Source organism: Brassica napus (genome assembly GCF_020379485.1).
Source record: "Brassica napus cultivar Da-Ae chromosome C4 unlocalized genomic scaffold, Da-Ae chrC04_Random_18, whole genome shotgun sequence".
NCBI lineage: Eukaryota > Viridiplantae > Streptophyta > Magnoliopsida > Brassicales > Brassicaceae > Brassica > Brassica napus.
This window is the reverse complement of record NW_026014239.1, coordinates 1-14,616: the sequence shown is the minus strand read 5'-3', so window position 1 is coordinate 14,616 and position 14,616 is coordinate 1. Positions and strand designations below refer to the sequence as shown.

At 37.2% G+C, this 14,616-nt stretch overlaps 2 protein-coding genes and 1 non-coding gene across 3 annotated transcripts; 1 reads left to right on the top strand and 2 right to left on the bottom strand.

Moving 5' to 3' along the window:
• Nucleotides 1-2,405: 2,405 nt before the first annotated feature.
• LOC125594743 lies at nt 2,406-3,527 on the top strand. The gene is made up of 4 exons (XM_048770824.1): nt 2,406-2,523; nt 2,603-2,645; nt 2,739-2,879; nt 2,964-3,527. The coding sequence occupies exons 1-4, from the start codon at nt 2,406-2,408 to the stop codon at nt 3,211-3,213; spliced, it is 552 nt and encodes a 183-aa protein (XP_048626781.1). The 3' UTR covers nt 3,214-3,527.
• Nucleotides 3,528-7,050: 3,523 nt separating this feature from the next.
• On the bottom strand, nt 7,051-8,448 carry LOC106421469. The gene is made up of 3 exons (XR_007329976.1): nt 8,095-8,448; nt 7,450-7,549; nt 7,051-7,369 (listed from the first exon to the last, which is right to left on the bottom strand). It is a non-coding gene; the product is annotated as an uncharacterized LOC106421469 (transcript).
• A 454-nt stretch (nt 8,449-8,902) lies between these two features.
• LOC125594742 (putative nuclease HARBI1) lies at nt 8,903-9,886 on the bottom strand. The gene is made up of 2 exons (XM_048770823.1): nt 9,058-9,886; nt 8,903-8,985 (listed from the first exon to the last, which is right to left on the bottom strand). Exons 1-2 carry the CDS (start codon nt 9,884-9,886, stop codon nt 8,903-8,905), a joined length of 912 nt encoding a protein of 303 aa, XP_048626780.1.
• Between the last annotated feature and the right edge of the window lie 4,730 nt (nt 9,887-14,616).

Here is a 14,616-nt window from a genome sequence, read left to right as displayed (position 1 = left end):
ATTATCTGACAATCAAACGAGTTTATTCAGTAAGAATATGTTTATAGCAATTCTTAAAAGGATGATATGTATGATGAGAATACTTCTCCCAAAGATGATGCTTCCAGGGAGAAAATATGATGATGTGCGTGATTGTACTCTTTTTCCTTATCATGGATTTTGTCTCATTGGGTTTTTTCATGTCAAAATTTTAACGAGGCAACAAAGAACACGCAAATGATAGATACCTAAATAGGAATGTTATCACTTAAGAGATGAAGATCTATCAATATTTCAATGTATTTTAAGATTGAAAGAAGCAGGAGAGAATGATCAAAGATCAATCATACTTGAAAAAGAATCAAAGACACATTCCATTCGTGAGACAGAATCGAAGGTCGGAAGTTTTCCAATCAAAGAAGACCTTCTATATGGAATTAAAATATGAACTTGATGTCCAGAGAAAGATCTTTGAGTCTACTTTCATCTCCAATTGAAATCAAGTCATTACAGATAATATAACTCGAGATATGTCTCTTTTCGTGGGACATGTACAAGCTGTTTCATAATAGTTTGAATGATATCCCAAATATGGCTCGATATTCACATCTTATCGGAGCTAGACAGGTGCATAAAGTTAGATATGGATGTTAGCTTCTATTTCCAAGTGGTTTGAAGTCACTTTGTCTTACGTTCATCAAGATATTCAAGTTTCAGTGAGGAGTATCAAATCTGGCAAGAGAAGTGAACCGGTCCAAGCCCAAAACTAAGAAGAAGTTTGTTCATGTGAGATTGTATCGTTTCATATATTTCAAGTTATGTTTTCATCAAGGGGAGTAGATGCGTGTTGCACTCTTTTTCCCTTAAAATGGTTTTTCCCACTGGATTTTTCTAGTAAGGTTTTTAATGAGACAGCATCTTATGCGCTTTAGAAAATATTTTTTTAATGCACATCCAAGGAGGAGTGTTAAGAACTATTATGTGGATGTACATGTAAGCTTATAAGCCCATGTTCGAGAAGGTTCTAAACCCTAGTTTATGTATTCATATATATATTTATTGTTGTGTATGAGACAATAATAAAAACAAATGATTCCTTGTTTCTCTTGATTCACAACATAAATTTATATGTTGTTCTAGTTTTTGTTTTTGATTTTTGGTGGATTTTAAGGTATATTTGGATTTTAAATTTTTTTAGCATAATTTAAATGTATACCCCAAATCCGAACTGAAAATTATAAATATCAGAATAAAACTTAAATCTTTTGTTCTGAAAACTCAAAAAACAAAGATCTAAACTGAATCCGAATGGATACCTGAGATCAATTTTTAGAGATCACAGTGTCCTTCTAATGTTTCTAACTCGAGCAAGCTTGACTAAGGTTCAGTGTTTGGACACCGGTTTGAGTTCGGATCCGGTTCGATTCCAAAATTTAGATCGGTTCGGTTCGACGTTTTTGGGTATGTGAGATATAAAAAAGTCACATGCCACAATTAAATTTCTCCACCGAACATTATGTGACGTGTACACAATGTTATCGGGAAAGATATGGGTGGGATGACGCTTTGACCAACGAGAAGAGTGGTTGAGACGAAGGAGAGATCTGAGCAACTTTCTCAATCTCCAGAGAGATATGCTTCAAACTGAGAATTCTCAACAAAAGTAAGTTTCTCTCCTTTTGATCTTGTTGGAATGATTAGGTGTTTGAATTCTGGAAACAGTAAGCTTGGTTTTCTTTTCATCGGGTCGATGGCTCTCAGAGGGAACTTGGGGGAGCTTGGTGTGCCTAATCATCACAGGAGACATACCCTTCTTATCAAATTTCGATGTTTCCAGTTGTACAGTAAGATTGGTATGAGGATGAGTGAAGAAGCAGAGTCTAAGGCTTTCTACAAGCAGAGTCTAAGTGGTCAAAGGCTTTTCTAAGGTGCTGCAAGATTCCTAAGGAATCGAACAGATGGATGATACATTCTTCCATCACAAGTAAGTGCCTTTAACCTATTTGCATAGGCTTGGAACAGATGGATGATAGATGATACATTCTTCCTTGTTACTAGAGAGACATGATATGATAAAATTGAACTTTGAAACTTAATTCTAGTCGCTAGTGGTGGGCCTGCCATCAATTAGGCCCATTTAATTAAAAGTTCAAACGAGTATCCCCTTCTTCTACCCTAATAAGTTTCGGAAGGTTTCAGTTTGCCGTCGTTAGAACCTTCATCTGAGTTTATAATGAAGTCAAAAAAACGGCGGGTCCTTGAATCTCCTCTTGCTGTACCATCTTTTGCTGAGTGGGAAAATCAAGTAGTTCAGAGAGTGAGATAGAGGACTTCTACTATGCAACAGAACTTATAGCGTCTAATTTGGCTCCAGAAACGACTCAGCGTCAGCTTAAGAGATTCTCTTTAATGCGGTTAATGTCGTAATGGGTGAAGATGAAGAAGAAGACCCTGAAGAAAACCCTGAAGAAGACCCTGAAGAAGGGGAAACAATGAAGGTGGCACGAATTTGGTTTAAATCTCTCCAAGCTAGGAAAGAGGCGAGTTCTTTTCTATTGGGTTATTGTCTACTATATTTTATTTCTATTTCGTTCTTATCTAACATTATTATTTTTTGGAGAAGAAGTGAATGGAGTTCCCATTCGTCTTGTACGTGCTGCGAACCAGTAAGATTGCCTCTTTCTTCCATTTTGTTTGTAGTCGGATTGTTTTGTTAGTTTATATTATCTCATTTAACTTTCCTTTTCCCTAACTTGTAGTCGGATTGTTTTGTTAGTGAGAGGCCTTGATCCTGAAAAGTCAGAATCAGATATCAAGGCTCAACTAACAAAACATTTTGATTCGTGCGGTGGGATCAAGAAAATCTTTATTCCTAAAGATGAAAACGGTCGCTGTTTAAGGTCAGTGTTAGTATTTAATTAATTAAGATCGCTCGCTTGTAAAATGATATCTTTAATTCTAACTCTTTTGTTTCACATCCAAAGTTTTGGATACGTCTTTATGGTTCAGGAAGGTCATAAAGCAGAGATGAAGGATTCATCTGTAATGGAAGGTGGTGGTGTGATCAGGGTCTCAGATTGCACCCTCCAGGCGAGGTTTAAGAAAATTAAGGAAAAGATGGAGGCGGAGGGGTGGGTGAATTCTGAGGAAGAGGAAGAGGAAGAGGATGAGGAAGATGGGATAGTGTTTGGGGATGAAGAGATTGAGGATGATGATTCAGAGGGTTCTGAGTAGGTAAATAAATTCAGAGGATGGTTGGTTTAGTTATTAAGGGTTTGGTCATTTTGTTATAGACCTAAACAATCTATCTATCTAATTATAAAGTATGGTATGGTTCTCTCTCCTGTCAGTGGGCCACCTCGGATTCCACGTAGGAGCTGACATGTCCTCAGTTTTCGTTTTGATTATTTTGTTGCGTGTATTGTTAATAGGCCTCGATCTCCAATTGTTTGGTTTTCTTTGGGCTGCAACATCTTTTATTTATTTGTGGGCTACGAGACACAATATTTGCTCTGTTAAAAGAAAGGGTAAAAGATCGTCTTCTTCAATCGATTTCTTAAAATCCGATTAGGTCAAACTCTCATGGAGGTTCTAGGAGGTTTTTTGTATCAAATCTCTTTGTTGGTTTCCTTCGTGTCGTTCCGTCTCCGATTCAATGCCTATGATACGTTACATGATTAAGTGGCTCATCGCCATTTGCGGCCATCTTTACTCCTTGGACCCACACCATCTCATTCAATACTTCGTAACTCTCTCCAAGTCGGTGAAACTTTACCTATTAAAGGGCAGTCTTCGTTCCATAATCATCATCCTCACCAATCCTATAACAATCGAAACTTGGTTCTAAAACAAATCATGTTCGTCGTAGTGTTTGAACACGCGACAGCATTTAGGATCATAGTTATCAAAAATATGTTCTCAGAGCAAACTGTTCTTTCGTTCGTATTTTGCCAAATCCGGTTGTTTTCAAATAACATTTTTTTTTATTTTTGGGAAATGGTTTCGAATCCGGATGTTGATTAAGTTTTTTTTTAATAATCTTTTGCCCAGTTCTTAAAACTCATGTCCATCGTAGTCTTTGAACACACGGAGGCGTTAGGCTCATATATATCCAAAAAATGTTTGCGAAATTCAATTTTTCCTTTTTCGGAGTGGTTTCGAATCCTGTTGTTGCTTATTTTATTTTATTTTCATTTTCAGGCGACATTCATGCCAGGAAGTTCACCATCTCACTACCTACAGACGGCACTTAAAGGCGGGTTCTATGTTCTCTTTGAGCAGCTTTGATGTCACTAGGTGTAATCAAAATTTTAGTCTGTCGGACTCTCCTCTATTGATATGGTTGAGTGATTCAACCAGTTTTTATTAGTTAACCGAACCGGTTTCCCCAATTCCAGAAGAACACTTCAGGTTTCGAACTCAAAAATCAGCTGCTTGGCCTAGCCAACACAAATACCCAACTTCTAGGTAATCCACTTACTAGCAGTTTCTCACTGCTTGGCCTAGCCAACACAAATACCCAGCTTCTAGGTAATCCACTTACTAGCAGTTTCACACAGACTCACCATTGCAACCTTTAAGATCTTAAAATGTTAATCCTTTTCAGGAATAATCGCTGAGCTCACATCTATATAAAAAAAAAAATGTTGAGCATTCCTTACACTGTTTTTCTCCTCAGAGTGATGTTTCTAGGACGTTGAGTATGTTTGACTCAGATGTTGTATCATTCCACAGCCACCTGGACGGCTAGCATAAGTCCTACAATAGTAAGAGGTACTCTGCCACATATTCTCTGTATTGTTTAACTAAGATCGACCCTAATGCTTCTTGGAATACTTACAACACTATTGATTTGCAGGCGTCTGTTCCTGAATGCCACATCTGGGAGACAACTTTATTTTGACAAGGAGACTAATGCAGAGGAAACCTATTTTACAAGTAAGTATTTGGTAGTTCTTTCACTTTTACGTCCAGATTTGGTTTGTTCTATGACTTATCCACTACATGCTCTGACGGGTTACTGTCCATCATTACAGGCTGGTCTCTCAAGACACTGGGAACACATCATCAGCTTCACTGCTGAGCGGTTAATCCAAGGTTGAGCCTGTGACCATAGCTGAACTAAACGAGTTTATCCTCACTCCCAGCCTTAGGTTGTACAATAATCTTTAGTATGATTGTATTTTGCATGTGATTCTGTTAATGTAAAATGTAGAGGTTGAATTTGTCTGCCCCATGAAGGTCACTAGATTTAATATGGATAAAGGCTGGTGCTATGTCTCTTGCTCCAGATGTACAAAGAAGCTTCAGCGGACGGTCTCATCTTTTACTTGACAACCTGCAGTAACACCAATGCAGTTGGTTTCCTTCGATATGTTGGACCCTAAAATGAGGTCCCATACATCAGCAACTAACATACATTTTAAACATTTTATTTTATGTATCGTGTGGAAACAACTATTGATGATGAGATTGCTGAAAGTCTATTTGTTGATTTCAATGGGAAAATGCATATCTTGGTACGTGTCTACCGTAACACATATCATTATCCACCATTATCCTCAAATTATTGATTTATTCATTTGTAATTCATTAATTGGACACATAGGCTGGAGAGGGAGAAATCCAGAGGACACACAGCTACCCCTTTTATTGCACAAATGGTTGGCAAGACTTGCACCTTCCAGGTCAGAGCAAGCAGCTACAATTTCGCTGCCAATCACCAAACCTTCACTATATCACGCATCTTGAACGAACGTGACCGTTTGCCACTCTCTGAGTTCGTTGCCCATATATGTTTTAAATTATATTCCATTCTGGTCCTTTTGTAGTATGGGAATAATGAAGAGTGACGGTCTTAACAGGATGGCAAAGATGATCATGGCGATGATATGCCTGGGAATATCTCAGTGCTTACTAAGGTGGACACTGATGGTGACGACCGTGAGGAAGCACCAACTATAGGAATTACTTCAACTGGTGTCCACACCAATACGCCTCCCGCAACAGCAATTTCCAAGGTTGCCAAGAAGGCACGGGTCGCATAGGCGAAGATCATGAAGTCTCTCTACCCACTATTTTCTGTTTGAATCATGTTTCGGCATCAATTTTTAAAATATGTAGCATCTGGTAAAGTTTCTTTAAAATAAATAATTTCTTAACCATCTTCTGAATTCCGTTTGACTTCAACGTTTATACGAGTGATTTAAGTTTATGCAAACCTATGAATGTTTTCCCTCAGATCAAACTTTTAAGCAATGAAGAAAAAAAGATGCGAGATTAATAAATACCAAAAAACTTATACCACTTAGAATTTTTTTTTTTTTACTTCGAATATGTTCATGAGATTGATCTAGCAAACTCTACTTTAATATTTAACTAGACTTGAATCCGCACATACGTACGTGCAGATATATATATATATATATTAAAAATAATATTTAAAGTATAAAATAAGTTATAAAGATATATATTTAATATCAGTTTTAAGTATATAATATTATTTTGAAAGTTTATATTTGATGTTTTTTTTGATGAAATCGTACTAATCATATATTAATCACCTACTTTAAAAAAAAAAAATGCAACATCATATTAATAGTTTAATTTAAACATTACTTTTACATTAATTATTACAAATTTTATTAATTTTTGTTTAAAAAATTTTATGCTTGAAATGTTTGTATGTGACTATATTAAATTATTTATATTATATTTTTAAAATATAATTTTATTTTAATATATCATATTTCAGTTTGGTGTTTTTATTTTCATTACAAAAATCAAACATAAAATCTTACAACCGATAAATTATTATTTATTTTGTTTAGTAAAAAAATTAATATTAATTTATAAAAGAACTGGAATGTACTATTTAATTTTAAAACTAATTAGTAATATATATATACATATAATTTAGTCTAGATTAAATATGATAAACAATTAAAAAATAGCATAAGAATATATTTAGCTTTTCTTAGGAATGTTAGAGCATCATTATCCCAAAGCTCTTATTAGGGTGTCTTAATTATTTTTTAATAGTTTTTAAGTAGTAAAGTGACTTAAGAAACATAGCTAAGAGATTTTAATATTTACCATCTCCAATGCAAGTCTCTTAATTAAGAGTTCTTAAAAAAAATTAAACATTTTATGAAAAACATATCTACACAAGATGATCTTGGTTGGTTGAAAATGAGAGAATATGTGTGTGATCAAACATGACCGAGAACTACAAGATTTCCTCCACGACAGAAAACTACTAGCTTACTCCCAATGCTACAAGACAACAAGACAGAAAACTACAAGACTTCCTCCACTCCGTGACAGAAGTTATGGAGGAGCAAAGACACTGCTTCAGGGCAGAGAAACAGTCCTTGGAAGCAAGACAAGTCTAGCCAAACATAACAATCTAACATCAGGTTATGTGAAAGTGAATATAAACCAATGCATATATTTCACCACTACTCTTACAATTTAATGCTACATCTGGGTAAGTGATCAATGCTGGCTTCTCTTGGTCTCCATAGACTACAACTGAAACTAAACCATCGCATGTCTTGACATGATGCTCCTGCAAAAAAAGATCAAAACAAAGAAAGAACTGAATCAGTCTATCCAAACTACAATGCCACAAGCTTGATTATCATATACACACACACACCATTAGTCTCGTCCAAAATCAGCTCAACATTCAGAGAAACCACAACAAAGCTTTACAATTTTATTCTTGTTTTAAGCAGGTACTAGTACAGCTAAGAAAGGAACATTCCAACTTTGTTCCAGACCATACAAAAAATAAAAAAGGTTCGTCTCAATAGATTCTCCATGTGCAAAAAACAAGCAGTTCTGGAATTTTACTGTAATCTACACAACAGAGTTAAAAGAAACTGTGAATAGCCAATAAAACTAACAATCCTATGAACAAAATGTCGATAAAGTTCTGGACTTTAAGTGAAATCTACACAAAACATAGTTACAGAGACTATGAATCGCCAATAAAATTGGATACATAAAGCTAAGGACCAAGGAAAAGAGCCAAGTCTTATGATAAGCTCATGGAGGCTGAACCCAATCATACCGACGAAGAAAGTATCGACATTTAGATAATTAACTTACGGTCTGGCGAAGCTCCGGCGAGAAGTGGAGCAGATTGAGGTGAGGGAAGAGGGTCGAGCAAACCGGAGAGAAGCGAGTGCGGAAGGAGAGGAGAGAGCTGGAAGGAAAGAGAGGGAGAGAGATGGAAGCGAAGACTTGGCTGGGAGAAGAATCCTAGTGGAGGAGGAGGAGGAGGAGGAGGAGATGAGACTAGTTGAAGAAGACGCCATTGAAGAAGCTACAAAACTGATATCACCCTAACACGTGGCTTACAAGAGACGTCTCTTATGTACCCTAATTTAGAGACGTCGCTTATGGTCATGTTCGTTTGGTTGCCGCAGTTTTTGGCGTCGGCTTCAGCGTCAATGAAAATAGTTGTTATTCGTTTCGTAGACGCCGACGCAGATTATTGTTCGTTCAGAAGACGCAGGAAGTTGACGCTGACGCTGACGCCGACGCCGACGCCGACGCAGGAAACAGATTTTTGGGTTGTTCGTTTGATAGACGCTGCGGCCATTTTTATTTCTTCATATTTTATTTTAAAACATTTGTAAAATTGTATTTTAAATAAAAAAATGTAATTTAAATATATTTACATCCATTAAAATATTATGGTTACTTGGTATATAAATTTTTGGTCAAATATACGAATATAAAAATATTTTTTTATCATAAATTATAAGCTAAGTTAAAACAAAAATAATACTTCAAAATATTTATCACTAAACAAAAGCTAATACATTAAGTTGATTATAAAAGAAAAAAATATTAAGTCTTAAATAAATATCACATATAAATGATCATCAAAGTTATAAGCAAAAAAAAACATTTAAAACGGTAAACGACCTCTACCATATTCATTTGTGATGTTATCACATAAAGCTTCCATCGCTCTATCACCGGCTGGCTCATCTACAATATGTCCACCACCACCACCATCACCATCATCTTCTTCTTCTTCTTCTTCTTCTTCTTCTTCATCACCGTCACTATCAGCTTCTTCTCCTTCTCCACCATCACCACTTTGCCACTGTACAAAATCATGATCTTCCCGATGTGAATCACGTATGAAGTTGTGTAGCGCCATCGTCGCTGTCACCAGCTTAATCCACTTGACCAGACCATACTTTGGATGCTTACGATCTAAAATCCTCCATTTTGCTTTCCATACTCCAAATGTCCTCTCAATCACTGATCGCAAACCTGAATGCTTTCGGTTAAACAACTCTCGTGCACTAACTGGTGGTCCTCCTGTAGCAAATTGACCAAGATGAAATCGCATATTACGATGCAGACCAAGATACCCTGTCCTGGTCGGATATCCGGAGTCAACTAGATAATATTTTTCAGGAGGAGGATGTGGAAAAGAAGCCTCGTTCCTCGCACAATGAGTCAAGATTTTTGTATCATGTGCTCTACCAGGTACACCGACATATGCATATATGAACTTCATATCGAAGTTACATATAGCACGAACATTCATTGTAGGATCTTGCTTCCTGCCTCTGTATGCTTCTGCATTTTGACTTGGAGGGCGAACTGGGACATGCGTTCCATCAAGTGCTCCGATACAATCTCTGAAATGAGGCCAATACCGATCATCATTCCTCAAAACATGATTTACTCTTCCAAACTCGCCTTCCTGTGGTCTTAATGTATCCACTACAAACTTGAGAATAGCACTCAAGACATCATCAAGCTTCCTTTGCACTGTATCCACTGACCTTTGATACCTTGCAGCAATATCCCGCTTCTTCTTATCTTGACCAACAGTCTCGAGAAAACATCGCCACAGATTCTTCAAGGTAGACATGGTGAGTCTCTTTCAATCCATATCGCTCAGCTAGCATCTTGCACAAAGCTTCAAACGTCCTTTGATTCATGCGAAGAATGTCATAACATTGCTGATTAGATTCAAACATAAGTTGTTGAACATGACGCCTTCCTGCTCCTCGATCTGTTCTATGACTCAATCTCTCAGTAATAGGCGCATCAAACAAACCAAGTTCATCATCATAATCTCCATCTTCATCTTGCAATATCCATCTTTCAAGCATCTACAAAACAATGTATAAGATTATTATCAGCACCAAAACAATATGTAGAGATCGATGAAAGCAATACAAGACACAGCCTAATATAAATGACACATATTAAAATGCACACACGGCAAGTATATTAAAATGCACACACGGCAAGAAACATGACCTATAATAAAATCATCCTAAGACCAACATGTTTTACATATTTATAAATATGTGGATACAGCAAGTAAAGAAACATAAAAAGACCATATATATAAAGCGACAAAAGGCAGAGTTCATACAAGGATCAAACCAACAAGATCACAAAAGACTCATACAAAGATCAGACCAGCAAGATCACAAAAGATGACTAGTCCTAAACTCCATAGTAGTTCCAGCAAGATCACAAAGAAGACTAGTCCTAAGCTCTATACTAGTTCCATCAAGAACACAAAAGAAGACTAATCTTAGATTCCATACTAGTCATCATCGCGTTTTATCTTAGTCCTAAGCTCCAGAAACCTAATCTTAGCTTCATCTGTCTTCATTGTTACAAAGCTCTTCGGTTCCCTTCATTATCTATGAGAATTTCTATTGCTGCTTCATATAGTGGAGACCACTCTCTCACTTCAGGCAAAGCATACATATCTCCAACACATTCTCAATACTAAAAGCTTCTTGACGCTCCAACATCCGTTCCGCTATCTTGTTCTTCACCTCAAGAGATCCAGTCTGTTTCACACAAGCTTCTACAACCATGTCTTTCTACTTACGCCTTCTTTTTGCTCTTGAACTTCCAGAATGAGTCTGAGTCGATGGCTGAGTTTGGCGTGGGGCTTGTGGCTGTGTTTCTGTCTCCAATGCTTGAGTTTCTGCTGCTGGCTGAGAATCAGCTTCATCATCACCATTATCTTCACCCACTCTAGAGTTCAAACTGGGCTTCTCCATGTTGAGCGCTCCATCCTTCAGCTCCCGTTACTACTACACCACCAAATTCTGCTTCAAACATATCCATATTACTAATCTCTTTGCATACAGATCTTCTAATCTCTGGACACTCCTATACAGCAAAAAAGAAAGAGTAAGTTAGTGATAGCAATGTCATTAACAGAGAAAAAAAATGTAATATAAGCTGTTTATCATCATTATGCTATATACTAAAATGTGAAAACTGAAGAGAGAATAATGTGAAACTGACCCTTTCGCGTTCACTCCACCAATCATCTGACATGTCAATCCTTCCCATGTCATCAAACCCAAGCCCTGTCCTATTTTGAGTCAGCGTCTTAATCTTAATGTATTTCTTCCTACTGGTGTCATACTTGCTCTTGTAGGGCCTCTAATCAGGTAAATTCTTCTTAAACCGCTGTTCAAACGCCTCCATAATGTTTGCTTTCCCCACTTTATTCATTGATATACCAGCCTTATTTCTTCTCTCTTCCGCATAGAGTTCGAAAAAATACCTAGTTTCCTCAGGTGTCCAAGTCTAAAGCAAAAACAATACAGCAAGTTCCATTTATAAAATCATAAACTCAAGTTCCATACACCTAAAGACATTTCTATACACAAACTCAAGTTCAATACACCTAAAGACATTTCTATACACAACTCAAGTTTCATACAGTGCAAACAAGAAAAGGTCTGAGCTTACATCTTTTGCCATCGAGAGAGTGAGCCTGAGAGAGGGTTTGAGCTTGCGAGCCTGAGACCTGCAAGCAGAGAATAAAAGAAAAAAAAAGAAAGAAAGAATAAGCAATGAGAACATAAAGTTATCATCTATGCTGTCATCTCGTTTATATGAACTCACAACCAATAAAAAAAAAACTCAAGTAATCCAGAGACAGTTACCTTAAGCTCTAGATGCGTTGGAAGAAGAGATCGAGAGAAAGAGCACGGAGAGTCAGACGAAGCTTGGGAGAGCTTGAGACACACATACACAGCTGATGTTGAGAGTGAGAGACAAAGCTTGGAGAGCTTTAGAAGATGTTGAGAGTGAGAGACGAAGCTTGGGAGAGCTCGAGATCGATGTGCTGAGAAAAAACAAAGCAAACAAACACATTTATATTTTTCTTAACGTATGAACACAAACGTTAAGAAGACTAGAGAAGTAGAGAGCCATATATAAAGCAAACACACAGCTTCAGATTCTATACGAGGATGATAGCTAGAGTGAGTGACGAACCTTACGATAGAGTGAGAGATGAAGAAGCTTCGGAGAACTTGAGACAAGGCTGAACACGGAACACACTTAAGTGCTGAAAAAAAAAACACACAACACGTTTAATCAACGATGTTTGGTCCATTCTAGTTGAACCAAAGAATCAAAGTAATGGCAAATCTTATTCTTGAAATGAAGAAAGAGTAATCAACGATGCTTGAAACCAAAATGCTTTAGAACAGAGACAATTACCTCATGGAGAAAGAAAAGAGAGATGGGTTTGGCCGAGCTCGAGATGCTATGGAGAAGAGAGCTTCGAGATGAGATGCCATGGAGAAGAGAGCTTCGAGATGAGATGAGTTGGGTTCGAGATCGAGAGAGAGAGAGAGAGAGAGAGAGAGAGCTCGGTTCGAGATCGAGAGATATGGATAAGAGAGAGCTTCGAGAGAGAGAGAGCTTGAGATGTCGGGATCGAGACAGAGAGCTTGAGAGGCGTCTGAGATCGAGAGAAGAGGGTTGCGTCGATGGGGAGAAGGCTGCGTCTGCGGCTATTAGACTTTAGGTATTTCTGTAAATAATGAATTAGGTTAGGGGGTTAAAATTTTAATTAGGTTAAGTTGACGCAAAAACAGACGCAGATGCAGGATTTTACGGCGTCAGACACATGACGCTGCGTTATGCCGCAGACGCAGACGCAGGTACCCGCGTCAATGAAACGAACAAGCTTTTCCGGAAAACATTGACGCAGCCACAGGTGGCTGCGTCGACCAAATGAACAGCATTTATGTTAATTTGAATTTTCCTTTTTAATTTATATTAAACTAAGAAACCCTATTAAATACTCGGATAATCATGTCCTATTGTTTAGAAGTATATTATTTATTCTTTCTGTTAAGAAAAATTTATATATGAGTAAATTTAGGATATTTAGTTTTAGCGAATGGTCTAACATAAACTTTTATATTGTAAATAAAAAAATGACTCTCGATTAATAGATTAAATTCTCTCATTTTCTTTTACTCTGACTGCCACATCCAAATATTAATATATAGTATGTTCTGCCAATGGCAAAGTAAAAAAAAAACCTACATCATATCTCTTAAACACATTAACATTAGTCCACCACTCTCTAGATATCACCTAAATGCAGCCCACCGCTGAAAATATAAAAACCTGGTCATTTCATTATTCACCCGCCCTACGGACGGGCGGGTTTGCCCTAGTATTATATATAGGTGTTTGGTTTAGTTATTCAGTAACCCGTATATATATGCAAGGCATTTTAGCCATTGAACCTAATCTAATTTCTTAATCTTCTTCTCACCTGTCGTCATATCATTATTCGTGGCTTGTCCACACGACATTTGGATAGCTTTGTTGATGTTACTCTAGCCAATTCCGAAAAGAAGCAACTAGAACTGTCTTTGCTGAGTACAAAGTCTGGAGAAGCAGAGGAAGTGCCACAAGGTCAACCACATTCTGTCGCCAAATAAGAAGATAAGAGGCGATGGTTCCAACAGGCTGATTTCAAGGCAGCGATTTTGGCAGCATCAGACACCTTCTGTTCTTGGTAAAAGAAAGCAGCATCCAGAAGTGTGATAAGTTTTTGGAACTTTAAATATAAACAGAAACCCCAAGACAGAGATGAGAATGGTACACATCACTCAGTATGGTTACTGGAGCTATGTGAAGTAACATTGGTTATAGAAGATGGTTAGTAATGGTACTGAAATCTGATTCTGCTGCTGATCTTTGCCGATACTTCAACATCTCTTATGGAGACACACACACAAGTTTGAAGTTTCCTTGTCTGTTAAGAGCTATAAGATGAAAATGTCATGAAGTTAAGAGATGTTGGTTTCCACGATACATCACTTATAGTTCTATGGATCACTGTTCCGACCTCCATATTTCAAGCTACCAAGGATGTGGGTTTGGGACACAACACACGAATTGGAGCAGACTAAGTACTGTATTTAAGATTGGGAAGAAGGCACACCTGAAGCTTTGGTATATGATGATTATGAGCAAGCTTTCTACAAAAAAGTATCAACGTGCCAAGGTACTAGAGATTTGTATTACTTTGCATAAAAATCTAGAGTTGGCCAGCTCACTGGTGAAAGAAACCCAAGACAAGATAGTGAACACACAAATGGAGATCTAGGCCATTAGAAACGTTTTCAGTTGGGAAAGATCAACATGGTGCTAATCTCAAGTGGCTTCATGAATACATATTCAGTTTGGAGCAAGAGACTGATTCTGCCATTTATACGGGTTGCTTATCCTATGGGTAACTTCAACTACTCAGATGGACAACTGGAAGATTTAGGAAGTTGCATATGTTCTTACAATATCATGGTT